The sequence below is a fragment of the Macaca mulatta genome, chromosome 11 (genome assembly GCF_049350105.2).
Source record: "Macaca mulatta isolate MMU2019108-1 chromosome 11, T2T-MMU8v2.0, whole genome shotgun sequence".
Classification (NCBI taxonomy): domain Eukaryota; kingdom Metazoa; phylum Chordata; class Mammalia; order Primates; family Cercopithecidae; genus Macaca; species Macaca mulatta.
In genome coordinates, this window is record NC_133416.1 from 115,986,219 (window position 1) to 116,013,845 (window position 27,627).

Consider the following 27,627-nt stretch of genomic DNA (forward strand, 5'->3'; position numbering starts at 1 on the left):
CGTGGTGACTCATCTCTGTAATCCCAGCACTTTGGGAGGCCGAGGCAGGCAGATCACCAGAGGTCAGGAGTTTGAGACCAGCCTGCCCAACATGGAGAAACCCCGTCTCTACTAAAAATGCAAAATTGTCCAGGCATGGTAGTATGTGCCTGTAATCCCAGACACTCGGGAGGCTGAGGCAGGAGAATCGCTTGAACCTGGGAGGCAGAGGCTACGGTGAGCTGAGATTGTGCCATTGCACTCCGGCCTGGACAACGAGAGTAAAACTCCATCTCAAATTAAAAAGAAATAAAATTAAATATATATATATACTGTTTAACTGTTAAGTTAGTGGTAACTTGTTATGCAGCAAGCGATGACTGATACAGTAACCTACGCACATGTCCATCTCCAGCACAGACACAGAATTTGGAGGCACTGGGTGCATGACACCTCTTGGCAGGACTTAACTGGACAGACTAGCAACAAAGACAATAAAGCCCAGGCTAAGATGGACCGCCAAGGGCAGGGAGGAACCCCAGAGGGTGGACAGCTGCAAAAGTAAGGATATTCAACATGCCAACCCCCATCTACTCAGACACTGTAGGGGAGGCGGAGAAGGCAAAACCACACTTCAGAAGGCTGTAAGGAGAATGGGGTCCCTGGGAGACTTCCAGGTGGAGACCAAAAGGGGAAGGGAACGTGGACAGAAAGGCAGAGGAGTCAGGGAGTTCACAGTTTACCACTGAAACCCAATAAAACAGAAGAGACAATATCCTGCCACTCGCTCTGGCCCATACCTCTGCTAGGGCAGGCAATCACGAATCACCAAATTATAATAATTCTAATGACCATGTTCCCTCACTTGACTTGGAAACGCTCGATTAAAAAAAAAAAATCTTCACTCCCGATCCACACCCTGGGGACAATATTATCTCCCCAGTGTCCTACCTGGCCCACAACTACTTATGTCTCATGCCAGACTGAGCCGGCTCCCAGGATGGCAAGGGAGCCAGGAGCTGCTGCCAGCAGGGCCATCTGCTCACCAGTTCCCACAGTCTGAACGGCACAGATTCCAAAGAGGGACTGGGAGCGGCCAGCAGCAGCCTGCACATGCGGAAGGCAGGGGAGAGCAAGGGAACTGGATCCATCCTGCTCTGCTGCAATCACCTGCATGCCAGGTGTGAGATGATCAGTTCGAGACACTTCCCAGAAGGCCTGCAGAAAAACTGTCTGAGTTACAACACTGCTTCCTCCAAGTCCGTATTCGTATTTGCATCTTATAGTAATGTAGCCGGGTAAAGCAGGAAGGCTGCTCCGAGTCAAAGAGCATCCATGGTGGGCGCCCCCTCAGGCCTGGCCGCAGTACCTGCAGGAGTCGGCCCCTCTAATTCTCCTGTGCTGTGAACTAACACCGCACATCAGCAACACCTTGTGAAGACCGAGCACAGCAACCAAGCCCACTGTGGACCTAATTCTGGGCAAGGAACTTTTTTTTGAGACAGGGTCTCGCTCTGTCACCCAGGATGGAGTGCAGTGGCATAATCTCAGCTCACTGCAGTCTCGACCTCCTGGGTTCAACTGATTCTCCTACCTCAACCTCTTGAGTAGCTGGGACTACAGGCATGCGCCACCATGCCCAGTTAATTTTTCTATTTTTTTTTTGCGGAGATGGGGTTTTGCCATGTTGTGTAGGCTGGTCTCGAACTCCTGGGCTCAAGCGATCCACTCACCTTGGCCTCCCAAAGTATTGGGATTACAGGCGTAAGCCACTGCGCCTGGCCTGAGCAAGGAACATCACACAACTACTCCACAACCCTCAGAGGTCACAGTGTCATCTCTGTTTTATAGGTGGAACAACTGAGACCCACAGAGGTGTAGGAACACACAAAGGTAAAGGAACTCAGCCACCAGCACGGGAGCCAGATGCCAAACCTAGGTCTGCCTGACTCAGAACCCCACTGCCTTCCCTCTACACCTGGCTGTTTCTCCTACATGTCTGGAATTTACTGTAGGGTCAAAGGTTAATCCATTTGAACTGTTAACCTTTATTTACTTATTTTGAGACAGAGTCTCGCTCTGTTGCCCAGGCTGGAGTGCAGTGGCGTGAACTCGGCACGCTGCAACCTCCCGGGTTTGAGCGATTCTCCTGCCTCAGCCTCCCAAGTAGCTGAGATTACAGGTGTTCACCACCAAGCCCAGCTAATTTTTGTATTTTTAGTAGAAAGGGGGTTTCACCATGTTGGCCAGGCTGGTCTCGAACTCCTGAGCTCCAGAGATCTGTCCCGCCTCAGCCTTCCAAAGTGCTGGGATTAGAGATGTGAGCCACCACGCCCGGCCATTTAAACTGTTTAAATGCTACATGAAGGCAGAGAAATGAGGCCATCCCTAAGGGATGTGAGAGCAGTTAGGGATGCGACAAGCGCACACAGACCTGCAACATAGGCGGATGTGGCACCTGTCACAGAGAGGGACACCAGGGGCTCCCTGCTTTCTCTGAAGAGAGGGAAATCACAAACGTCTGGGGTGGGAGCACTTTTAGCTGGCCATGAGGACTACAGCCAGGTGAAAAGGAACGGGCCGAGGGAACATGCATGATTAGGGAGCAGGGAGTAGTCCCGATGGACTGGAAAAGGCACATACGAGAGGGGAGGGCGGAAAGGCCAGCAACGCCGGTGACGCTGGAGCTCAGGAAAGACTCCAAGGACCAGAAGGAAGAAGCATCAAGGGACCAGGGGGTAACATGCCAAGGTAGAGAGGATAGGTCCAGGGGTGTTCCTCTGTGACAGGACAGACGAGGTGTGAGGACGTGAAGAGGCGCCACCAGGGAACCTGAGAAAAAGAAGGCAGGTGGCTCGGAAGAACCGATCCATGTGACCCCGCAATTTATTGGATATGGATGAATCACAGCTGACTTTTTAGATGACCCAAAAGATGAAACTATTAACTAAGGCTAGACAGAGGGGAGAAAAGAGAAATATCCTACCTCCAGTTTTTCTCCCTACAGCACCTCTTAGAGACGAGGTGATGGCAGTTCACCTTCAGGATCCATGGAAACAAAGAGAAATCTCACCCTAACTCTCCTGATGCCAAACAAAAAACAACCAACTATTCCATAATTTTCTTCTCCAGGAGACATTGAGAGAGAAAAGGCCTGAAAATGCAAATTGACACATGGACGTGAATGCGTTTCAGTCAAAGCTTAAACCAGGACAACTTTTCTTGTGTAGCAAGGAAGGTTAGGAGGCAGGATGGTGTTCTGTGCCTAAAAAGGTGGGTGCAACGTCAAGGTGGCTGAAGAGCGGTTTAAAAGGGGACCTAGGGGGACAAGCCCAGATCCCAGCATCCCACCCTAAATGAGAACCCAGGTCTCCAACTCCAGCCCAGGGTCTCCCAATGGTCACAATGGTGTTGGGGACCTGCTGACAGTGGCACGAAAGGACTCTCGGTGGTGGTCAGAATGACCCAACATCCCAGGAGGCACCCGCCACCAGCTGGCATGAGTCCTTGGTGCTGCCCTGGCACTGCTGCTAATCCACCCCGGCGGCCTCAGGCACGCTCCCACACCTGTATGTCCAAGACAGCGAATTCAACGGTACTACTAGCCTGGCCTCCAGAAAGGCAGCAGAGTAGGATCAACTTGGCATTAGAGGTCTCGCTTCAAATACAGTATTTCCCAGTTCCAATCTTGGGCCTCAACCACCAACTGGGAAACCTCCCTCCTAGGGCTGTTTTGAGAATACGGAAAGCTACCAAAGCTTTATTTCCCACCCCTTTGTAAGGTCCCGCGCAGCTCCCAACGAGGAAGAGAAAGGGGCCTTTTGCAAGAAAAGGGCCAGGTGCAGCGGCTGTCACCACGCCTGCAATCCCAGCACTTTGGGAGGCCGAGGTGGGAGGATCACTTAAGCTCAGGAGTTTGAGACCAGCCTCAACAACACGGTGAGATCTCGTCTCTTCAAAACACATTTAAAAAAATTAGTCAGGTGTGGTGGCGCACGCCTGCAGTCCCAGCTACCTGGGAGGCTGAGGTGGGAAGACAGCTTGGCCCAGGAGTTCAAGGCTGTAGTGAGCTATGATCACACCAATGCACTTCGGCCTGGACAACAAAGACCCTGTCTCTAAAAAATAAAAATAAAAAGTTTTAATTTAAAAAAGGTTAAATACTAAGGAGAAAGGTCCACATACGCATTTTCATGTCACTGCTATTTATAAGTTCTTAACTGAAACCACTATGATACAAGCTATTAAAGGTAATTAAAAAATAAAATAGCTGTTTGCCCCAAAGATAGTCTAAGTGACAGAGCTCAGTGCTCTCTCATCAACAACAGCCCTGAGAGAAACAAGAGATGGAAGAGATTCCAACCCCAAGAAAGGGCTGGAGGGGAGCCTGGGGAGGAGACATGGGGGAGGGGAGCTCCAAGAGGGAGCTGGGGGAGGGGAGATGGGGAGGAGAACTCCAGCAAGGAGCAGGTGGAGGGGAGTATGGGGGAGGGGAGCTCCAAGAGGGAGCTGCGGGAGGGGAACATGGGGAAGGGGAGCTCCAAGAGGGAGCTGGGGGAGGGGAGATGGGGAGGGGAACTCCAGGAATGAGCTGGGGGAGGGGAGTATGGGGGAGGGGATCTCCAAGAGTGAGCTGGGGGAGGTGAGATGGGGAGGGGAACCCCAGGAGGAAGCTGGGGGAAAAGAGCTTGGGGAGGGTAGCTCAAGGAGGGGACCTGGAGGTGGGGAGCTAAGGAGGAGATCTGGGAGAGGGGAGCCTGGGGAGGGGAGATAGAAGAGGGAAGCTGGGGAAGGGGATCTGGGAGAGGGAAGCTTGGGGAGGGGATCTAGGGAGGGGAGATGGGGGAGGGGAGATGGGGAGGAGACATGGGAGAGGACCTTGGGGAGCGGATCAAGGGAGGAAATCTGAGGGAGGGGGATTCAGGCAAGGGAGCTCAGGGAGGGGAACTTGGGGAGGGGATTTACAGAGGGGAGCTGGGGGAAGGGGAGCTCAGAGAGGGGACTTTAGGGAGGGGAGATGGGGGAGGAGATCGGGGAGTAGAGGCTGGGGAGGGGATTTAGGGTAAGGGATCTAGGGAGGGAGGGATCTAGGGTAAGGGATCTCGGGGAGGGGAGTGGGGGAACAGGGAGGGGAGTGGTAAGGGAGATGGGGAGTGAGGTGAGGGGAACCTGGAGGGAGGGATCCGGGGAAGGGGATTTTGGGGAGGGGAACAGGTGGAGAGAGGAGCTGGTGGGGAGGGGAGTTGGGGGCAGGGATCTGGGGGAGGAGATTTGGGGGGAAGGGAGCTGGGTGCCTGCAGGTGGGCAAGCCCCTCTTTCAGTTCCTTCTTGACAGTCAGTCTCCAGACTTCCACTCTGCCCCCTCCCTGTTTCCACCCAGACAGTCTGATCTGCAACTCGGCCCATGACTGCCCCCACTTGGGAGTCCAGCTGCTTCCAGCCTGGCAACCCTGACGTGGACCCTGAGCTGACCAACCAAAAACCCCGAGGTGACAGAGCAAATGTGTCCTGTGTCTTGAGCATGACATTAAAAGCGAGGACCAAGCAGAAGTCCCTGAGCGAGGACCCAGAAATAAGACATCGCTTTGATTCCTGCAGGCTAGTGTTTCCCTAGCCACATAATCTTTAGAAATCATGTGTGCTGTGATGAAAGTCAGTATTTCCCCGCCCTTTACTCAAGCACATAGAAACACCGGAGAAAAGCTGAGCATATTTCCACCAGTTCTGCATGCGAGTTTGACCAGAACACCCTGCCCTCGGTAATGAATGGTTGACCCCAATTTCTGAACACACATTTCCTTTTCCAATTAATTTTCCTTCCCCTCATGAGATAAAACAGAGTATATATATATTTTTAAGAACAATATCCCTGAAAATTTGCTTACTTTTTTAAAACTATGAGGTCAGAGTTTAAGACTGGCTCCTTGGTATGAAGGAATACATTACATTAATATAACAAAGGGCTGAATCTTCTACAAACCAACAAAACACCCAAACAAAGGCAGAACTTAATTTTTGGCAAAGAAAAAATGAAAATGTTTTTGGTGTCCATTAGTGAATACATCAGCTGAGGACTACATCTTGGAATCTTTTCAATGAGCAGAGCTAAAGATTTCTCATAAGCGCAATTAAAGCACCCTGAATTGATACATTTAGGGGGCTGAGCATCTGTTTCAAATCAGTGAAGTGCTTACTGCAAAAGGAACACCTTACCAAAAGCCGGATGAAAAACTGAGGGCAGAGTGTCATGATTATTATTATTATTATTTTTAAGCAGAATAGTCTGCAAGAAAATACATAAAAATGCTCAAGTTAGGCCAGGTGCAGTAGCTCATGACTGTAATCCCAGTACTTTGGGAGGCCAAGCAGGAAGATCACTTGAGGCCAGGAGTCCGAGACCAGCCCGGGCAACACAGCGAGACTTCGTCTCTATTAAAAAATAGTAAGTTACCAAAAAATGCTCAAAATGGTAACGTAAGGGTGGCAGAATAATGGCAATTATTTTCCCTCCAAGTGTTATATAATATTATTAAAGTGGCTAGACATATGTATGGATTTTAAAGCACTTCAGTTTTATACGTGCTTTAGGTATAGTTTTTAAGGCATTAAAAAATTGGCATATTCTTTTTTTTAAGATGGAGTTTTGCTCTGTTGCCAGGCTGAAGTACAGTGGCACGATCTTGGCTCACTCTGCCTCCCAGGTTCAAGCGATTCCCCTGCCTCAGCCCCCCGAGGAGCTGGGACTATAAGCACACACCACCACACCCAGCTAATTTTTTGTATTTTTTTACTAGAGATAGGGTTTCACTATGTCGGCCAGGATGGTCTCGATCCCTCGTGATCCACCCACCTCGGCCTCCCAAAGTGCTGGGATTACAAGGCATGAGCCACCACACCCGGACCAAAACTGGCATATTCTTTTTGAAGGTTTTCCCTTTGGGAGAGGAACAATAGCATTCCTTACCTGCTTGGGAGAAAGACTTAGGAACAAAAATTGAAAGTCTACTTACCTGAGGTTTAATTTTCGATCTTCTTCGCTGCCAGCCTCCAACTACAGAGAAAGAAAGAGAATATCACACCACAGGCACCACTGTCAACACGCCTCGGGCGGCAGTCTCACATTCTCCACCCTGGTATCGGAAAAAGATAAAGACATCCAGGAAACCTAGCTACTTCTAAACAGCCGTGCCCTTTCCTCACCAATCCCGGTCTGTCCCTTGGAGTCATTTCCGTGGGGGAATTTTCAGGTTTCCAAATGTTGACCCACATTCCTGCCACAGTCTAGGGGATGGAGTCCTCCTAGCTCAACATTTCCTATCTGGTGTTATTACCCAGCACGGTCTTTTAGCCCTCAGCTCTCAACTTTCCGGGGTTGTTCTGGATCTTATCCTGTTTTTCTCTTTTAAGGGGAGGGGGTCGTGTTTAAAGAGAATTCACTTCCTCCGTGGAGCCAGGCAGTAACAGCTGAGTGATGAACACCATTTTCAAAAAACCATCCCAGGCAAGACTTGCACAGTGGAAGGTGGCCAGGAATCAGGCTGGCTGTCTGTGGGTCTTGAAAGCTCTTGATGGTTCCCGAAAAGACTTAAACATTTAATACGAAATATCCTAGGCTATCAGTTTATTTATATAAATGCAAGAAAGAGATATTTAATATTTTCTGAAAGCTAAAAGGCCAAGAGCTCGGGCTCCAGAAGTACCTATGACTTATTTTTATTTTTTTTCTTTCATAAACCGAAATGAGAAGGCAACACACACACAGACACACAGACAGACAGACACACACACACACACACACCCCCCACGGCCAAACAACTCCTCACCACTGGGACTTGGCATGTTTTTTATGTTGCACACAGGCGCCCATTGAATGGGAAGGAGAAACCTGGAAAGCCGTGACGGCTGGGAGAGATGCAGGGCTGACTGAGGGCAGAAATGAGGCAGAAGCCAAGGGCGAAGGAAAAAGGGTCCAGAGATAATGTAGGGAGGAGCCTGGGCAGCAAAGGACACACACCAGGAGGTGGCAACTTCAACCAAGAATGAGTACACCAGCAGTGAGCAGTGAGCAGTGGCTCACACCTGGAATCCCAGCACTGCGGGAGGCCGAGGGGGGCTGATCACCTGAGGTCAGGAGTTCAAGACAAGCCTGGCCAACAAGGTGACACCCTGTCTCTACTAAAAATACAAAAATTAGCCAGGCATGGCGGCACGTACCTACAATCCCAGCTACCTGGGAGGCTGAGGCAGGAGAATCACTTAAACCCAAGAGGCAGAGGTTGCAGTGAGCCGAGATTGGACCACTGCACTCCAGCCTGGGTGACAGAGCAATACTTCATCTCAAAAATAAATAAATAAATAAATAAATAAAATAAAATACGTACACCAGAGGACCTGGGAGTCCCCACATCATATTATGATGTACATACAAGATTCTGCAGAGGCACCTACCCCACACTGAAGGAGAAGTGGAAAGACCAGGGAAGGCTTCACTGACCACAAAACAAGTCACAACAGCAACAAACTGAGAAGAGTATGTTGGGTCTAACCCAGTGGTTCTGGGAGCAAGTTCTCTCAACAGGAGACATTGGGAGATGTCTGGAGGCATTTTTTTCTGGAGGTCACTACTGGCACCTAGTGGGTAGAGGACAGGATCCCACATGTACTGCACATTCCACAATACACAGGACGGTCCCCCAACAAGAGAGAATGTTCCGGTCCCAAGTATCAACAGTGGGTTGAGACACTCTGGTCCAATCCAAAAAAGTGCCTGGAGATCTGCCCATGAAAATTGGTCACTTTGAACATTTCTCAGAAATAACAATGTTATGATCCATTCCTGAAAATTATTGATTTATCTATTCTTGTGCTCTGCCTGTTCACACAAAGGAACTGAGATATGATTCACAGGAAAACGACATAAGTGACATAATCAACGACTGGGGGAAAAAAAAAAGAAAATTAAAAGAGAAAGGAGAGCCTTAGGACTGAGGGCTGTGATCCCCCTCTGTTTCCCACGCCGGCAGCAGGCCTGGCTGTGTCAGGAAAGAGCTGCCGTGTCTGACTCATTATGAAGTTGCATTTCAAAAAGTGATGACGTGACTTGGGGGTATGGACTTCACAATCATTTAATTCTTGGTCACTCTCCGAGGTTCTCAGATGAAAGGCCATGTCAGGTCAGTTATTCCAGGGAAGCTACATATGCCAAGGAACACATGAAAGAAGTAATCCACTCCTTTCAGATGAGCCAGGGACCACAGACAGGAAGCAACTCAAGTGAGGGCAGACCACGGCAGAACCCGCCTGGCCTAGGTCTCCCGACCCCACACACACTTGCTGTCTCCATCCCACCTTGCTTCTCACCTCAACACGTCTGGACGAGGACCTTGCCTTCGGGAAACCTCCCAGCCCATTCAAAGCCCAGCAATGAATGCTGCAGCTTTACTATGATCAAATAAAAGCTGCCTGAGTTTTACTTTATGTTTATCAGGTCACTAGCACTTGGTAAAAATAATGCTTTATATAATAACTGGAAATGTATCTAGTAGAAAAAACACAAATGTCCCAACAAAATGTGCTACATCCATGCAATGGAGTATTACACAGCCATGAAAAGGAATGAAGTACTGCCACATGCTACAATATGCATGACCTTTGAAAACGTGATGCTGAGTGAAAAAAGTCAGACACAAAAGGCCACACAGGGTGTGATTCCATTTACATGAAATGTCCAGAATAAGCAAATCCATGGATACAGAAAGTAGATTAGTGGTTGCCTAAGGTTAGGGAGAATGGGGCAGGGGGAGGCTGCAGGTGAGGGCTAAGGGGTACAGGGTTCCTATTTTGGGGGGGGATGAAAATGTTCTGGAATTAGATGGTGGTGATGGTTGCACAATCTCATGTATATACTAAAAACCACGGAATTGTACACTTTAAAATGGCAAATTTATGGTATGCAACTAAAAAATAATAAGACCTTAAAAATGCATAAGACAAGAACAGATCAGGTTGTAAGTAACTCCAGGAACATGGGGTTTTGAATCAGAAATCTGGGCTGACAGGCTCAGCCTGAAGCCAACCTCTCCCCTTACCTCACATAAGTTTTTGTGATGGGAACCTGAGATGAAGCGCATAAATCGCCAGACAGCAGTGATAGGAACAGAAAACAGTCCCTCCTCACTGTGGGAAGGAAAGGTGCTCCTGCAATCTAACTTCTCAGTAGCAGGCTATTGATCGCCCATGTTCTTTTGCCACTAATCAGCGTGTAGAGGGGGATTACTAGAACCTTCTGTCTGTAGATAACTCATGAATGGCCTCTCCTCTCCAAGGAGGGGGCTGTGAAGGTTCAACTTCCCAGTCACTCTGAAAATGTCCCTGCCAATCCCAGCAAAACAAGGCTGAAGAACTACCCTACCAGGAGACAGGGCTGTCAAACTAAACGTAAATGTTCTTCTCTTGTCTCACACGGAGACACAAACCTCTCCCATGTTATCAGTCAACTTCCCCCACTCCCTCCCACAAAGAAAGGGGCTGAAGAGCCCAGATGCCGGCTGCGGAACTTCCTGGGCCTGGGACAGCAGGGCCCTCCTCCAGTCTTCTCTAAACATAGCGAAGGGTTCGAAGGCAGACACTCAGCCTTGTACAAGAGTTTAGACCAGAGGCCTTGAAGGGTTCTTCAAGAGATGATGGGCAAGATTGCACCACCAGAGAGTCATCCCTGCATCTGCAGAGGGCTGACCTGCTCAGAGGCCCAAGGCCCTAGCCTAGGACAAGCCAGGCCAACCCTGCAGGCTCAGAGGGCACCAGTTCCCTCAATTAACCTCAGAGGAAGAAGCAGCCAGGCAAATGGACCCAGGCCACACACAGACCCACAAAAACGCGCACAGTGCCAGTACACGAAGCCCAGGGATGCACCTCTGCAATCACCCAGAATGGGTCACAGTCACACAGAAAGATAGATGCACATAAACACACAGCCTAGAGTGATGTTACAGAAAGGAAAAGCCAGACTCAGGCTGCACACACAGACGTGAGCCACGGCCACACAGAACCCATAGCACGCTCGGTCACCGTCACACAGTGACACGGGCACGCCTACAGACAGAGAACTCCAGAGGCGGCAGGCGGGGAAACAATCTCACACGTTTGTAGGGGCACTCCCAAATGCCTGTCTCACGCTGGCACAGTCCCCGGAGGGCAGGTCAGCGACAGTCACATCTCACATCGCACAGCCAGGCACACAGGCAAAGGGCCTAGAACTACCCCCGCTACAGGTATCAGAACCATCGGCTCACGCAGTCACCCAATCAAGGGCTCCAGTCGCACATTCAGTCACCCCTGGACCCAGGTCACACTGCAGAGTCACTCGCAAATGGGAGTCCCCACCAGACGAACTGTCCTCCCCAGACAGAGGTCAACCCCAAGACGGGGGTCACACCTGAAATCACAGTCCCCACACAGTTGCGAGGTCACACTTGCAGTCTCTGCACAGTCACCCTCAGATAGGGGTCACAACGCACACAGTCCCCGCCTAACAGGGGTCACCCCAAGATGGGGGAGACCCCCTGATGTGGGTCAGAGCACACACAGTCTCCTGCAGACACTCCCAGAGGGGTCGCACTGCACACACAGTCCCTGAAAAGCCGCCCCCCGATGGGGGTCACACCGCACACAAAGTCCTCCACAGCTCCCCCAGACAGGGTCACATCGCACACAGTCCTCGCACGGTCACCCCGGTCCGGCTGCCCGGCTCGGTTCCTACGGCTGGGCCCCCAGGAGCCCGCGCAGCCGCCCCCCATGCCCCGCACGCGCGGCCCCGGCTCCGGCGGCCTCCGCGAGGCGTCCAGCGGCCCAGGCCGGGCGCGGCAAGCCCGGGGCTCACCTCGCTGTTGCTGGCCGAGGAGGAGGCGGCGCTGGGCGTGGGCGAGCGCTGCAGGGTCACCAGGGCCATGGCTGCGGAGCGGTGCAAGGGCGACCTAGAGGTCTCGAGCTAGAGCCGCCACCGCCACCGCCGCCCGGGCCGGGCCCGGGGCCTCCAGGAGCCGCGCGCGGGCGGCCGGGCCGAGCCGGGCCGGGCCCGCCCCTCCCCCTCGGCGTCGCCCCCGCCCCCGCCCCCAGCTCCCGCCTCCCGCGCCGGCGCGCGCCGGCCTTGGTGCGCGGAGTGGGCGGGGAAGCGGGGAGGGCGGGGCGAGGAGGCGCGCGTGCGCGGGGGCCCCGAGGGCCGCCCGAGGCCTCGGCTGGTCTGTCACGTCCCTCGCGCACCCGACACACGCGCCCCCGCCCGCGCGCCCGGCTATCTGACCTGGGACTCGGAGGCGCGCGCGCCGCCCGGAGCCCGTCCGCCCCAGGGGCCCTGCCCGCTGCTCCAGCTGGGGAAACTGAGGCCCGGCGACCGTGCAGACAGGACTGTACAGCGACCAGGAAATAAAAGATGACCTGGGGCCCGGCGCAGTGGCTCACGCCTGTAATCCTAGCACTTTAGGAGGCCGACCGAGGAGGGCGGATCACGAGGTCATAAGATCGAGACCATCCTGGCCAACATGGTGATACCCCGTCTTTACTAAAATTACAAAAATTAGCTGGGCATGGTGGCGCTTGCCTATAGTCCCAGCTACTCGGGAGGCTGGGCAGGAGAATCGCTTGAACCTGGGAGGCGGAGGTTGCAATGAGCCGAGATCGCACCACTGCCCTCCAGCCTGGGCGACAGAGTGAGACTCCGTCTCAAAAAAAAAAAAAAAAAAAACAGCAAAATAGATTCACCTAATTTTGCAGAGGTTAATCAAGTTATTAGGCACGTTTTTAAAAAAGTATTTTGCTAATCTTTTTCAAAGAATTCTTTCTGTGTGTTCTGAAACCCAGCCAACTCCTTGAAGGTCAGGGAAGCCTTCCCAGAAGAGCTTTATTCTGAGGCTTGAGCTTGAGCATAAGCAGGATTAACAGGTGAAAGAAGGGAGAGACAGCTCTCCAAGCAGGGGGGATCAGCGTGCCCTGAAGCAGGAAGAAGTTTGTCAACCGGAGGCCAGCACTCAGGGAAGGGAAGAGGGGAGGAATGGCTGGACTCTGCATCCTCTCTGGAAAGATGGCTCCGGCTGCTGCGTGGAGGAGGGACCATGGGACAGAGGACTGAGGGAGACCAGGGAGGAGGCTGCTGCTGTTGTCCCGGGGAGAGGTGACCAGTTATGGGGATGGAGATGGGAACATGGAGTATGATACCAAGAAGGCAATTCTGGCTTGACTTAGTAATAGGAAACTTTTCTTTTAGTCAAAATCTCATCTCCCGGCTCCCACCCCCAACCTCTGCATGTTGCACAAGCACTCCCAAACGCAGTGGTTCCAGCCTGCCCGCAGCTTAGCAAATTTGTCTTACTGCCCAACAGGAGACCCACCCAGCCTCCTGGATTCTTCCCCCTCCCTCCCTCTGTCCTGGGGCTGTGACCTCCTCCATATTATTCACAGGGTCTCAGCACGATTCATCTCAAAGGTGATTCTAGTCGGGGGCACTGTAGCTTCTATGGAGCGTTTCTAAGAGGGGATTTGTGGGAATGTTTTTCGTTGTCTTGCTGATGGAAGGGGAGAGCTCCTGGCATTTAGAGTGCAAGAGCCATGGGTGCTAAATGTCTTCCAATGCACTGGACAGTCTCCCCAAGGAGAACTGCTGCGTTCCCACAAAATGTTTCCTGGGTGAAAAACCCATTTATGATAATCTGAAGCCAGAACCTAACTCCATTTCATACATCAACACAAGCTAGTCTCCCTCCCTCCCTTCTTTCCTTCCTTCCTTCCTTCCCTCCCTCCCTCCCTCCCTCCCTTCCTTCTTCTCTTTATTCTCTTCTCGTCTCTTCTCTTCTTTTCTTTCTTTCCTTTTCTTTTCTTTTTTTTTTCTGAAACAGGGTCTCACTCCTGTCACCCAGGCTGAAGTGCAATGGCACAGTCAGCTCACTGCAGCCTCCATCTCCCAGGCTCAAACCATCCTCCTGCTTCAGTCTCCTGAGTAGCTGGAACTACAGGTACACACCATCATGCCCAGCTCCTTTTAAAAAAATGTTTAACTATGTTGCCCAGGCAATCCTTCTGCTTTGGCCTTCCACAGTTCTGGGATTACAGGCACAAGCCACCATGGTTGGCCTAGTATTTTTTACTGAATTTTCAGAAAGGTGACTATGTTGAAACCCCATCTCTCCTAAAAATACAAAAAATTAGCCAGATGTGGTGGCGGGCGCCTATAATCTCAGCTACTCAGGAAGCTGAGGCAGGAGAATCACTTGAACCCGGGAAGCAGAGGTTGCAGCGAGCCGAGATCGTGCCACTGCACTCCAGCCTGGGTGACACAGCGAGACTCAGTCTGAAAGAAAGAGTGAGAGAGAGAGAGAGAGAGAGAGAGGGAAGGAAGAAAAGAAAGAGGGAAGGAAGGGGAAGGGGAAGAGAAAATATACTTTGTTTTGCTTGAGAGTTTTGTCAAGAGTTGTTCATCCATCCTTAGGGAAAAGGAGATCATGTATGGCAACACCTCTCCTGATATTAGAGCATCCCACACAAGGTGCCCACATTTGTAGCTGCATTCTAGGTAGACAGACAGTCATAGGTACTTAAATGTCAAATATAAGGCAAAACTGTGGACAAAATTGAGTTGAGTAGAGAATATTTTCTCAAATCCAAGCACATTCATTATTGGCAGGCCCATGCTTCTGAGGCGCCCCTGTGTCCTCTCAGGGAGTAGTGGCTGAGCATTTCCACATTGTAATACGTGTTGTTTCATTATGATTTATTTTTCTTTTATGCCTCTCTTACATTAGTTTTCAAATTTGAGAGTTTGAGAATCCCCTGGAGAAAATACATATTACTAGACCCCACCTCCCAGAATTTTGAATTCACAAGATTTGCTGTAGGGCTGGAAAATTTGCACGTCTAACCAATTCCCAGGCAATGCTGATGCTTCTGTCTGGGGACGACAGTCTGAGAACTACTGCCTATACAAATGCCATGGCCTCTTCACCAAGAAATTCCTACCTAGATCTGATCCTGGTACCCATCTGTGACCCCGAATCCTAATCCCCCTCCTCTGGCCGGCCTGCTTTTCCACTCACCCCAATTTTTTGGAGGCCGTCTCCACCCCCTCTCACTTCCTCTTAGAGCTGAGAGCCCTCTTCTTCCCCACAACTAACTCTTGCCAGAAATCAACTCCAAAAAGCTTTCCCTGCCCCTTAAGCAGTGTTTTTTCCAGGATCTCGTAGCCCTCATCCTACCCTTAAACACACAGCAAGTGTCAGTCTGCCTTATCATAATGGGTCCATCTCTGTCTTGTCCCATTACCATAGAGCCCTGAATGGTCCCTAAGAAAAGCCTCAGGAGTCAGGCTGGGACCAGCGTGAGGGTGCAAAATATGAGAGGGTGCCCCCAAAAACTCAATGATTAAGATAAATAGTATTTTAATGCAACATTTTAGAAAATCAAAATTAATGCCAAATCCGTCATGAATAAAATATTTTAAAACTTTGTTTCTTTTTTTTATTGAGACAGAGTCTTGCTCTGTTGCCCAGGCTGGAGTACAGTGTGGCACGATCTCTGCCTCCTGGATTCAAGCAATTCTCCTGCCTCAACCTCCCGAGTAGCTAGCATTACAGACACCCGCCACCATGCCTGGCTAATTTTTGTATTTTTAGTAGAGATGTGGTTTCACCATGTTGGCCAGGCTGGTCTCAAACTCCTGAACTCAAGTGATCTGCCTGCCTTGGCCTCCCAAAAAGCTGGAATTACAGGTGTGAGCCACTGCACCTGGCCAAAATATTTACAAAACTTTTTTAAGAGCCAAGCTGTCATTCTGTCACCCAGGACAGGGTGTAGTGGTGCAATCCTAGCTCACTTCAGCCTTGAACTCTGGGCTCAAGCCATCCTCCTGCCTCAGCCTCCCGAGTAGCTGAGACTACAGATGTATACCACCACGCCTGGCTGACTTTATTTTCGGCAGAAACTGGGTGTTGCTATGTTGCCCAGGCTGGTTTCAAACTCCTGGCGGCACGCAATCCCCCCACCTTGGCCTCCCAAAGCGTTGGGATTACTGGCATGAGCCACCACACCTGGCCAGCGTATCATATTTTTACATAAAAACTGAATGAGTACTGTATCACTGATTCTTCCATTTACTTCAGACTTCAGTGTAGCTCAGCAAAGCACTTTTATTGATCCTGTCTTTATTTGATTGAGTCTTTTACAACTTTGGCCATTCTAAAGCCTTTTGTGAAAATGGCCTGTGGTTTAGCTGGGCATGGTGGTGCACACCTGTAATCCCAGCTACTCAGGAGGCTGTGGCAGGAGAATCGCTTGAAACCAGGAGGCGGAGGCTGCAGTGAGCTGAGATCGTGCCACTTTTGAGACTCTGTCTCAAAAAAAAGGCTTGTCGGCTTGACTCCAGTAGCCTCTGACAGGGGTGGAATGGAAAAGGGGAAGTGAAAGCTCCCAGGCCTCAGTCAGGGCAGATCCCAAGAAGCCCTGTGCATGGAGGAGGGGAACAATCCAGTAGAGGCAGCTCTGAAGTTTTCTCCCATGCATTAGAGCCCTTTCCAATCAGTATCATAATTTTTCATTATATAATAGTTTATTTAATCATCTTTGACCTCCTTCTTGTAGTCCCAGCTCACATTTGCAACTACTAAAAAACAGTTATTGAGTTATTTGCTCTCTGCTAGGCACTATGCAAAGTGCTTTGTGAGTGTGTGGGGGACATGATTTATTAACATATGAATGTCTCCCCATTTATACTAGAAGATCACCTCCTCCAGGAAGCCTTCCTTGCCCCGTGGCTGGGTTAGGCACCCCTTCTCTGTGCTCCTACAGCCCCTGTGCATTGGTGACAATGGCATTGTGGATCTGCCCTGGGCCGGTTTCTGGGTTGGGCCACTTTAGGTACATTCATTCTTGTCACTCTGTGATTCTCATTTCATGGGTGAGGAAATGGATGCACAGAGTGGTTAAGGCACTGGCCCCAAGTTATGTAAGTAGGAAGTGGTGAATCTGGTATTCAAACCCATGTTTTTCTGCTTTAGAACTCAGACAAAGACAGGTTCTCCCAGGACAACCTCAGAAAGGGTTGGTGCAAATTAGGTCGGTGCAAAAGTAATTGTGCTTTTTGTCATTTAATGGTGCAAAAGTAATTGTGGTTTTGTCATTAATGACCAACTAATAAAAGTAATAGTTCCCTTTTTTTTTTTTTTTTGAGATGGAATCTTGCTCTGTTGCCCAGGCTGGAGTACAGTGGCTTGATCTTGGCTTACTGCAAACTCTGCTTCCTGGGTTCAAGTGATTCTCCTGCCTTAGCCTTCCAAGTAGCTGAGATTACAAGCACCCACCACCATGCCCAGCTAATTTTTGTATTTTTAATAGAAACGGGGTTTCACCATGTTGGCCGGGCTGGTCCCGAACTCCTGACCTCAAGTGATCCACCCACCTCGGCCTCCCAAAGTGCTGGGATTACAGGCGTGAGCCACAACACCCGGCCAATAGTTGGCTTTTTAAAGCAAATAATTTGTAATTCCTTCTTAATTATTCATTCCAAAATGAAATTCAGAGGTAAGAAAGCTCTGGTAGGCTGAATAATGGCCCCCAAAGATGTCCATATTCTAAATCCCCAGAATCCCTGCCTATGTTACCTTGCATGCTAAGAGGGTTTTACAGATGTGATTAAACTCAGTATGTTTAGGTGGGGAAATTTTTCTGGAGGAAGCCCGAGAGGTCCTAATGTGATCACAAGGATCCTTATAAGAGGGAGGTGAGAAGAGTCAGTAGTAGGAGATGTGGCAATGGAAGCGAGGGATTAGAGTGAAGGAAGAGGCCACAATCCAAGGAATGTAGGCAGTTGCTAAAAGTGGGAAAATGCCAAGAAATGAATTCTCCTTTCAGAGCCTCCAGAAAGAATGGAGCCCTGCTAATATCTTTTTCTTTTATTTTGTGAGACAGGGTCTTGCTCACAGAGCTGTCACCCAGGCTGGAGTACAGTGGCATTATCATAGCTCACAGCAGCCTCGACCTCCAGGGCTCAAGGGATTCCCCCACCTCAGCCTCCTGAGTAGCTGGGACTACAGACACACACCACTAAGCCCGGTTGACTTTTATTATTATTATTATTATACTTTAAGTTACGGGGTGCATGTGCAGAACGTGCAGGTTTGTTACATAGGTATACACATGCCATGGTGGTTTGCTGCACCCATCAACCCGTCATCTACATTAGGTATTTCTCCTAATGCTATCCCTCCCCTAGCCCCCCACCTCCTGACAGGCCCCAGTGTGTGATGTTCCCCATGCCCATGCCTGGTTGATTTTTAAAGGTTTTTTTTTTTTTTTTTTTTTTTAAAGATGAGAGTCTCAGCTGGACACAGTGGCTCATGCCTGTAATTCCAGCACTTTGGGAGGTAAGGCAGGTAGATTGCTTCAGCCCAGGAGTTCAAAACCAGCCTGGGCAACATGGCGAAACCCCATCTCTACAAAAAAAATACAAAAAAATAACTGGGCATGGTGGCACATGCCTGAGGCTGAGGTGGGAGTATTGTCTGAGCCTGGGAGATCAAGGCTGCAGTGAGCCATGATCACGCCACAGCACTCCAGCCTGGTTGATGGGGTGAGACCCTGTCTCTAAAAAATAAAAGAAATGAAGGTCTTGCTATTTCTTTTCCTAGGCTGGTCTTGAATTCCCAGGCTCAAGCAATTCTCCTGCCTCAGCCACCCCAGTTGCTGGGATTACAGGCACAAGCCACCATGTCCAATCCTGGCAACATCTTGATTTTAGACTTCTGATCTCTACAACTGCAAGAGAATAAATTTATGTTGTTTTAAGCCACTAAATCTCTGGGAATTTGTGGCAGCAGCTCTAGGAAATGAATAGAAAACTCAGCCTCCATTTGGGCTTTAAAAAACATATCACTATAGGCCGAGACGGGCGGATCATAAGGTCAGGAGATCGAGACCATCCTGCCTAACCCGGTGAAACCCCGTCTCTACTAAAAAATACAAAAAACTAGCCGAGCGAGGTGGCGGGTACCTGTGGTCCCAGCTACTAGGAAGGCTGAGGCAGGAGAATGGCGTAAACCTGGGAGGCGGAGCTTGCAGTGAGCTGAGATCCGGCCACTGCACTCCAGCCTGGGGGATAGAGCGAGACTCTGTCTCAAAAAAAAAAACCAAAAAAACATATCACTATAATGCCATTACCCAGTATGTTCCAGGTGCTTCCCAAGCATTGTGTCATTTTCTCATTTACTCAGCTCATCCAATAAACTATGTTTGTTGCTCTCCTGGGCACTAGCCTAGGAATCTGGGGTCCATCAGTGAACAAAATGGAATCACTGTCCTTGAAGAGCATTCAATCAAGTGGGAAACACAGTAAAAAAAAAATATATATATATATGTATATACGCAAATATGTTTAAAATCATATATGGTAAATATATTGCATTTAAATGAATTAATAGGCCGGGCATGGTGGCTCACGCCTGTAACCCCAGCACTTTGGGAGGCCAAGGCCAGTGGATCACTTGAGGCCAGGAGTTTGAGACCAGCCTGGCCAACATGGCGAAACCACGTCTCTACTAAAAGTACAAAAATTAGCCAGTCGTGGTGGTGGGCGCCTATAATCCCAGGTACTTGGGAGGCTGAGGTAAAAAAAAAATCGCTTGAACCTGCGGGGGCAGAGGTTGCAGTGAGCCAAGATCACGCCACTGCACTCCAGCCTGGGTGACAGAGTGAGACTCTGTCTCAAAATAATAATAATAATTAATTAAATGAATTAATATTGGTAAGGGTCTTAGAACAAGATAGGCACTGATATGTATCAAATAAATGAAATATGATGTCCAATCGTGAAAAAGAGCTTGGGAGAAAAACAAAGCAGGTTAAGGGCAGAGTAATGGAGGAGGCCATTTAGACAAGTGGTCAGGGAAGCTTCTGGGTGAGGTGATATCTGAGCAGAGGAATCACTATGACAACCCCACCAGGGAGGTGTAGAAACCGTGGGATCTGCCTGGTTCATTCAAACTGGCCTCCCCACTTAGGAACTGTGAGGTTATGGGTCAGGTACTTTTTCTGAGACCCACTGTCTTTCTCTTTGTGTCACCCAGGCTGGAGCGCAGTGATGCGATCTCGGCTCACTGCAACCTCCTTCCCCCGGGCTCAAGTGGTCCTCCCACCTCAGCCTCCTGAGTAGCTAGGATTACAGGTGCGTGCCACCATGCCCAGCTAATTTTTGTATTTTTAGTAGAGACAGGGTTTCACCATGTTGGCCAGGCCAGGCTGGTCTCGAATTCCTGACCTCACATGATCTGCCCACCTTGGTCTCCCACAGTGCTGGGATTACAGGTGTGAGCCATCACACCCGGCCAAGACCCACTTTCTTTCTCTGTAAAATGGATATGAAAGTGATAGTGCTTGGCTGGGCATGGTGGCTTGAAAAGGGCATGAAAAGGGGAAATTTGACCAGGTGTGGTGGCTCACACCTACAGTCCCAGCACTTGGAGGCCAAGGCAGGTGGATCACCTGAGGTCGGGAGTTCGAGACCAGACTGACCAACATGAAGAAACCGCACCTCTACTGAAAATACAAAATTAGCCGGGTGTGGTGATGCATGCCTGTAATCCCAGCTACTTGGGAGGCTGAGGCAGGAGAATCACTTGAACCCGGGAGGCAGAGGCTGTGATGAACTGAGATTGCACCATTGCACTCCAGCCTAGGCAACAAGAGCGAAACTCCATCGTAAAAAATAAATAAATAAATAAATAAAAATAAAAGGGGAAATTTGGACCCAGAGACAAGGGGAAAATGCTTCCTGAAGGTTGGAGTTGTGCTGCCACAAGCCAAGGAGCAGCCAAGATGGTCAGCAAACCACCAGAGCTAGGAGTGAGGAGTGAGGAGCAGATTTGCGTGGCCTTCTGAAGAAACCAGCAACTTGATTTCGGACTTCCAGGCTCCAGAACTGTAAGAGTAAATGCTTTTGGTTTAAGCCTCCCGGTTTGTGGCACTTTGTTATGGCAGCCATGGGAAACGAATGCATCTAACATGATCATTTCATCGGCTGCAGAAATGAGGCTCAGAGCAAGACTAGAGTCTGAACCTAGTTCAGCTAGACCCCAGACCCCACACATGGGTTGTTAGCCTTTCTAGCCTGGGAGGTGACAGTTTGGAGGTGCCACTATATGCAGGGAATGGTGTTCAGAGGACTCAAAGCTTCAGCCACTTGGGCCAGGGTGTCCAGGGTTGGATATGGAAGTCAGGTATCTGGGACTCCAGACAAAGCATCGCTCTGGGTGGGTCAACAGGCACCAGCAGTCGGGCAGTTGAGGGATCTGTGCCCCTGTGTGGAGCTGGCTGAAGCCTCCCTTCCTCTCCCCATCCCTTCATTTAACCTGCTTGCCACATCCAGGTGTTCCCTGGCCTCTGCCAGGGGTGTATTCACCTGACTTTGCCTTTTATTCCCTGTGATCACAGGTAACACACTGACCCTTGCTGGGCCTCAGAATCTCAACTCTTGGTGGGGTGCGGCGGCCCATGCTGGTAATCCCAGCACTTTGGGAGGCCAAGGTGGGTGGACCACTTGAGGCCAGGAGTTAGAGACCAGCCTGGCCAACATGGCAAAAACCTGTCTCTACTAAAAGTACAAAAATTAGCCAGGCATGGTGGCGTGCACCTGTAGTCCCAGCTGCTCGGGATGCTGATGGACAAGAATCACTTGAATCCAGGAGACGGAGGTTGCAATGAGCCAAGATCACACCACTGCACTCCAGCCTGGGTGACGGAGTGAGACTGTCTCAAAAAACAACCAACCAAAAGAATCTCAACTCTTAATATGGAATGATTAAAAGTCCTGTAAGAGGCCGGGCGCGGTGGCTCAAGCCTGTAATCCCAGCACTTTGGGAGGCCGAGACGGGCGGATCACAAGGTCAGGAGATCGAGACCATCCTGGCTAACACAGTGAAACCCCGTCTCTACTAAAAAATACAAAAAACTAGCCGGTCGAGGTGGCGGGCGCCTGTAGTCCCAGCTACTCGGGAGGCTGAGGCAGGAGAATGGCGTAAACCCGGGAGGCGAAGCTTGCAGTGAGCTGAGATTCGGCCACTGCACTCCAGCCTGGGCAACAGAGCAAGACTCTGTCTCAAAAAAAAAAAAAAAAAAAAAAAAAAAGTCCTGTAAGAAATGATTGGTTAGATCAATTGGGAATATGCATATAATGTCCCTCCTAGATAGTTCTCAGTGATCCTCGTCTCCTGATGTTCATGCCCTGTGGAGTCTCTTCACACAATAAATAGAACTGACCTGTGTAACCACTAGGGTATCACAGATACGACAGCATGTGACTTCTGAGGCTAGGGGTCATAAAAGACACTGAGGCTGCTATCTTGCTGTCTCTTGGATTTCTCATTCTGAGGGAATCCAGCTACCATGTCATGGGGACATTTAGGACATTTAAACAGCCAGAGAGGGCCACACGGCAAGAAACTGAGGCCTCCTGCCAATGACCAGCACTAACCTATTGCCATGTGAATGCACCATCTTGAAACTGGATCCTCCAGCCCCAGGCAGGCCTTTATTGATTGATTGATTGATTGAGACAGGATCTCGTTCTGTCTCCCAGGCTGGAGTACAGGGCACCATCGTGGCTCACTGTAACCTCTGCCTCCTGGGTTCAAGTGATTCTCATGCTTCAGCCTCCCGTATAGCTGGGATTGCAGGTGTGCACTACCATGCCCAGCTAGTTTTTTGTATTTTTAGTAGAGACAGGGTTTCACCATGTTTCCCAGGCTGGTCTCAAACTCCTGGCCTCCAGTGATCTGCCTGCCTTGGCCTCCCAAAGTGCTGAGATTACAGGCATGAACCACTGTGCCAGGCCCCCATTCAAGCCTTCAGATGAGATCACAGCCATGGCCATCATCTGGAGTGCGACCTCATGAGACACTCTGAACCAGAGCTGTCCAGCTGAGCTGCTTCCAGGTTCCAGGCCCAAAGAAAATGTATGAGATAATAAATGTTTATTGTTTTAAGCTGCTAAATTTTAAAGTAACTTGTTACACAGCAATAGATAACTTTTATATGCTGCCATAAAAATATTATAAAATCTTGCACTAGTACAGAAAGATTTTTATAAAATATTAAGTGGAAGGAAAAAAAAAGCAGGCCACCAAACAGTATAGGACAGTAGACCCCATTTTTGGAAGAAAAATATGAAGAGTTAAAAAACTCTACCAAAAGGGAAAAAAAAAGAGGGCATCAATGGAGAGATGGAGAAGCTTTGTTTTTGGATGGGAAGACTCAGTATGGTAGAGTTAACAACCTCTCAAAATTAAATTAAATGGAAATTCTGTTGAAATCCCAACTTGATTCTTTTGAGTGTAGGGATCTTTGCAACAGATAACTGGGCAAGGTAACATTTATTGGGTATATATGTGCATTGCATCATGTGACAATCATTGTTTCATCTTAATTCCACCATAGGAGAAAGTCTCTCTTTGTTTAATTTTTCTAATTAAACAAAAGTTCTAAGTAAGGAACTGCTGTTACCTGTTCCCCTTCCCATTTTACTTATGAGATTTCAAGAGGGGACTTGACTAAGATCCTGGAAACCGTGGAGGTGGGATGACATCAGGCATGTCTGATGTTTACATGTATGCCCTTGGGCCTCGTGCCACATGGCCTCCCCACTGTGCTCTGGTTTCCCTAAGTACCAGCCCAGGGACACACGGATAGGAAGGGTGGAGCTGGGGCACCAGCCCAGTCTGCCTGATTTCAGAGTCCCTGGTCTTAATCACTAAACCACCCAGAAAAGTAACTGTAGGAGAAGAGACCTGCACACTAGGAAAAGGAAAATTAAAGGGAAGGAATCTGTTCTAAATATTAAAACATATGACAAAACTGTAGAAATTAAAACAGAATTGGGCCAGGCGCAGTGGCTTACGCCTGTAATCCCAGCACTTTGGGAGGCCCAGGTGGGTGGATCACCTGAGGTCAGGAGTTCTAGATCAGTGTGACCCTGTTTCTGCTAAAAGTACAAAAATTAGCTAGGCATAATGGTGTGCACCTGTAGTCGCAGCTACTCTGGAGGCTGAGCCAGGAGAATTGCTTGAACCTGGGAGGCGGAGGTTGCAGTGAGCCAAGATCATACTACTGCACTCCAGCCTGGGCTACAGAGCAAGACTCCACCTCAAAAACAAAACAAAACAAAACAAAACAAAACAAACAAAAATAAGCCGGGCACAGTGGTTCATGCTTGTAATCCCAGCACTTTGGGAGGCTGAGGTGGCTGGATCACCTGAGGTCAGGAATTCGAGACCAGCTTGGCCAACACGGTGAAACCCTGTCTGTACTAAAAATACAAAGTTGGCTGAGTGTGGTGCTGCATGCGTATAATCCCAGCTACTTGGGAAACTGAGGCAGGAGAATACCTTGAACCTGGAAGGCAGAGGTTGCAGTGAGCCAAGATTGCACCACTGCACTCCAGCCTGGGCAACAAGAGTGAAACTCCATCTCAAACAAACAAACAAACAAAAACATAGAATGGGTGCTGGCCTAGAAAGCCACAAATGGATGAATGGAGTGCAACATTAAGTCCAAGAATAGATTCAAACACACAGGAAGTTTGGTGACCGATAATAGAAGGTAGGTATCTGTGAAGCGTGGAGTAAGAGTGAGTTAACCAACTCTTCTGCTGCCACTGGCTAGCAAGTAAATGCGGATCCCTACCCCACTGCTAGTCTCCAAAATTAATTCCAAATGAGTCAAATAGTTAAATGTTTAAAAAACCTTCAAAAGTTGCCAGAGGCGGTACACCACTCTCACCTGTAATCCCAGCACTTTGGGAGGCCAAGGCAGGTGGATCACCTGAGGTAAGGAGTTCTAGATCAGTGTGACCAATATAGCAAAACCCATCTCTACTAAAAACACAAAAATTAGCCGGGCATGGTCGTGGGCGCCTGTAGTCCCAGCTACTCAGGAGGCTGAGCCAGGAGAATTACCTGAACCCGGGAAGCAGAGGTTGCAGTGAGCCAAGATCACACCACCACCCTCCAGCCTGGGCTACAGAGCAAGACTCTGTGTCAAAAAAAAAAAAAAAAAAAAAAAGGGCCTGGTGTGGTGGCTCATGCATGTAATCCCAGCACTTTGGGAGGCCGCCAAGGTAGGCGGATCACCTGAGGTCAGGAGTTGAAGGCCAACCATGGCCAAAATAGTGAAACCCCATCTCTACTAAAACTACAAAATTAGCCAGGCGTGATCAGTGGGCACCTGTAATCCCAGCTACTCAGGAAGCTGAGGCAGGAGAATCGCTTGAATCCAGGACACAGAGGTTGCAGTGAGCTAAGATCACACCACTGCACTCCAGCCTGGGCAACAGAGTGAGACTTGGTCTCAGAAAAAAAAAAAAACAAAAAAAACAAAACAACAAAAAAAAAAAACAAAAAAAACCTTCAAAAGTTATAGAAAGTCTGTGTAATTGTTAATATGAAGCAAGGGAGAAAGATGAAGCAGCATTTCTAAACATGACTATAGCCATATAAAAATATGTTATAAAGCCGGGTGTGGTGGCTCACGCCTATAATCCCAGCACTTTGGGAGGCTGAGGCGGGTGGATCACCTGAGGTCAGGAGTTTGAGACCAGTCTGACCAACATGGAGAAACCCCGTCTCTACTAAAAATACAAAAACTAGCTGGGTGTGGTGGCGCGTGTCTGTAATCTCAGCTCCTCAGGAGGCTGAGGCAGGAGAATTGCTTGAACTTGGGAAGCGGAGGTTGCAGTGAACTGAGATCAGCCTGTGCAACAAGAATGAAACTCCGACTCAAAAGAAAAAATGTTATAAAACCACACACCACTATAAAGAAATGGTAATGCAAAAACCATAAAGGACAAAAAAAAAAAAAAAAAAAAGGAAATAGATTTAACTACAAAATAGTTTTTGTTCTTGTTTTGTTTTTTTTTTAGAGTTAGAGGCTTGTTCTTTTGCCCAGGCTGGTACAGTCATAGCTCACTGCCACCTTGAACTCTTGGGCTCAATCAATCCTCCCGCCTCTGAAACTGCCTTTGCACAAATTATGCTGAGAAAACTATGACAGTGAGGCCGGGCGCGGTGGCTCAAGCCTGTAATCCCAGCACTTTGGGAGGCCGAGACGGGCGGATCACTAGGTCAGGAGATCGAGACCATCCTGGCTAACAGGGTGAAACCCCGTCTCTACTAAAAAATACAAAAAGCTAGCCGGGCGAGGTGGCGGGCGCCTGTAGTCCCAGCTACTCGGGAGGCTGAGGCAGGAGAATGGCGTAAACCCGGGAGGCGGAGCTTGCAGTGAGCTGAGATCCGGCCACTGCACTCCAGCCCGGGGACAGAGCGAGACTCCGTCTCAAAAAAAAAAAAAAAAAAAAAAAAAAAAAAAAAAAAAAAGAAAACTATGACAGTGAAAGAGATCTGACCTGACTGACTCCATCTTGCTTCTAACCTCCAAACTGTCCATGTTCATTCCTGGGTGTAGGCCAAGTTAACTTTAGGAGGAATTTAGTTTATATTTTAACTTTGTCAAAGTTTAACTAAGATGTTAATAGCCCATTTTCCAAAACAAACCCCCTTCCTGCCTGGGGACTAGACTGCCTTTGCAGGACTAGCAAATTATTATGGCTACCAGATTAGAAATTACGGTTTAGGAGTCATGCAGCTGAAGGCTGCAAAATTCTAAATCTCCCAAATTGCTCCTGGGGATGACATCACTGTTATAAAACCTAACATCAGTGCTTGACATATTTTGCAGACCTCGCACTCGATGGACCAGCTGGCACCACCCAAATGGATAAACAGGTTCATCTGATCTGTGGTCTCCACCCAGAAACTGACCCAGCACGAGAGGGCAGCTTCAACTCCATATGATTTTGTCTCCAGCCTGACAATCAACACTCCCCTACTTTCTGCCCCCCTACCCACCAAATTACCCTTAGAAACCTTGATCCTGGCCAGGCGCAGTGGCTCACTTCTGTAATCCCAGCACTTTGGGAGGCCGAGGCAGGCAGATAACCTGAGGTCAGGAGTTTGAGACCAACCATGGCCAACATACTGAAACCCCATCTCTACTAAAAATACAAAATTAGCTGGGCATGGTGGCGGGCGCCTGTAATCCCAGCTACTCAGGAAGCTGAGGCAGGAGAATCGCCTGAACCCAGGACACAGAGGTTGCAGTGAGCCAAGATCGCTCCACTGTACTCCAGCCTGGATGACAAGAGTGAAACTCAGTCTCAAAAACAAAACAAAACAAAAAACCCACAGAAAACAAACCCTGAACCCTGATCCTAAACTCGTTCACTACTGCAATTCCCCTGACTTGATAAATCGGCTCTGTCTAGGCGGCGGGCAAGGAGAACCCATTGGGCAGTTGCACCTCAGCCTCCTGAGTAGCTGGGATTACAAGTGCAAGCCACAGCTGAAAAAGTTTTCAGACTTCTGTAGGACAGACAAATTGGGGAAAGTATTTGCAACAAAGGAGTAACACACATACATATAAAGAGTTCTTTCAAGGCTGGGCGCGGTGACTCATGCCTGTAATCTCAGCACTTTGGGAGGCCGAGGTGGGCAGATCATGAGGTCAGGAGTTCGAGACCAGCCTGGCCAATATGATGAAACCCTGTCTCTAGTAAAAAAACAAAAATTA

The 27,627-nt window shown here is 49.2% G+C and overlaps 1 protein-coding gene and 2 long non-coding RNA genes across 4 annotated transcripts in view; 1 reads left to right on the forward strand and 2 right to left on the reverse strand.

Annotated features, from left to right (window-relative positions):
- SSH1 (slingshot protein phosphatase 1) overlaps window positions 1-12,060 on the reverse strand; it is a 75,973-nt gene extending 63,913 nt beyond the window's left edge. For both annotated transcript variants that reach the window (XM_015152718.3, XM_015152717.3), the window contains exons 1-2: window positions 11,858-12,060; window positions 6,990-7,030 (exon numbers count right to left, since the gene is read on the reverse strand). Coding sequence is in view for 1 of the 2 variants with exons in the window: in XM_015152717.3 (XP_015008203.3) it covers window positions 6,990-7,030; window positions 11,858-11,926 (110 nt within the window). In the remaining variant the exon portion in view is untranslated. The remainder of the gene's footprint in view (window positions 1-6,989; window positions 7,031-11,857) is intronic.
- On the forward strand, window positions 1,794-10,852 carry LOC144333028 (uncharacterized). The gene is made up of 2 exons (XR_013401334.1): window positions 1,794-2,199; window positions 10,001-10,852. It is a non-coding gene; the product is annotated as an uncharacterized LOC144333028 (long non-coding RNA).
- A 3,691-nt stretch (window positions 12,061-15,751) lies between the features above and the next one.
- Window positions 15,752-24,256, reverse strand: LOC144333020 (uncharacterized). Its single transcript, XR_013401326.1, has 3 exons — window positions 22,790-24,256; window positions 15,916-16,004; window positions 15,752-15,785 (listed from the first exon to the last, which is right to left on the reverse strand). It is a non-coding gene; the product is annotated as an uncharacterized LOC144333020 (long non-coding RNA).
- Window positions 24,257-27,627: the final 3,371 nt, after the last annotated feature.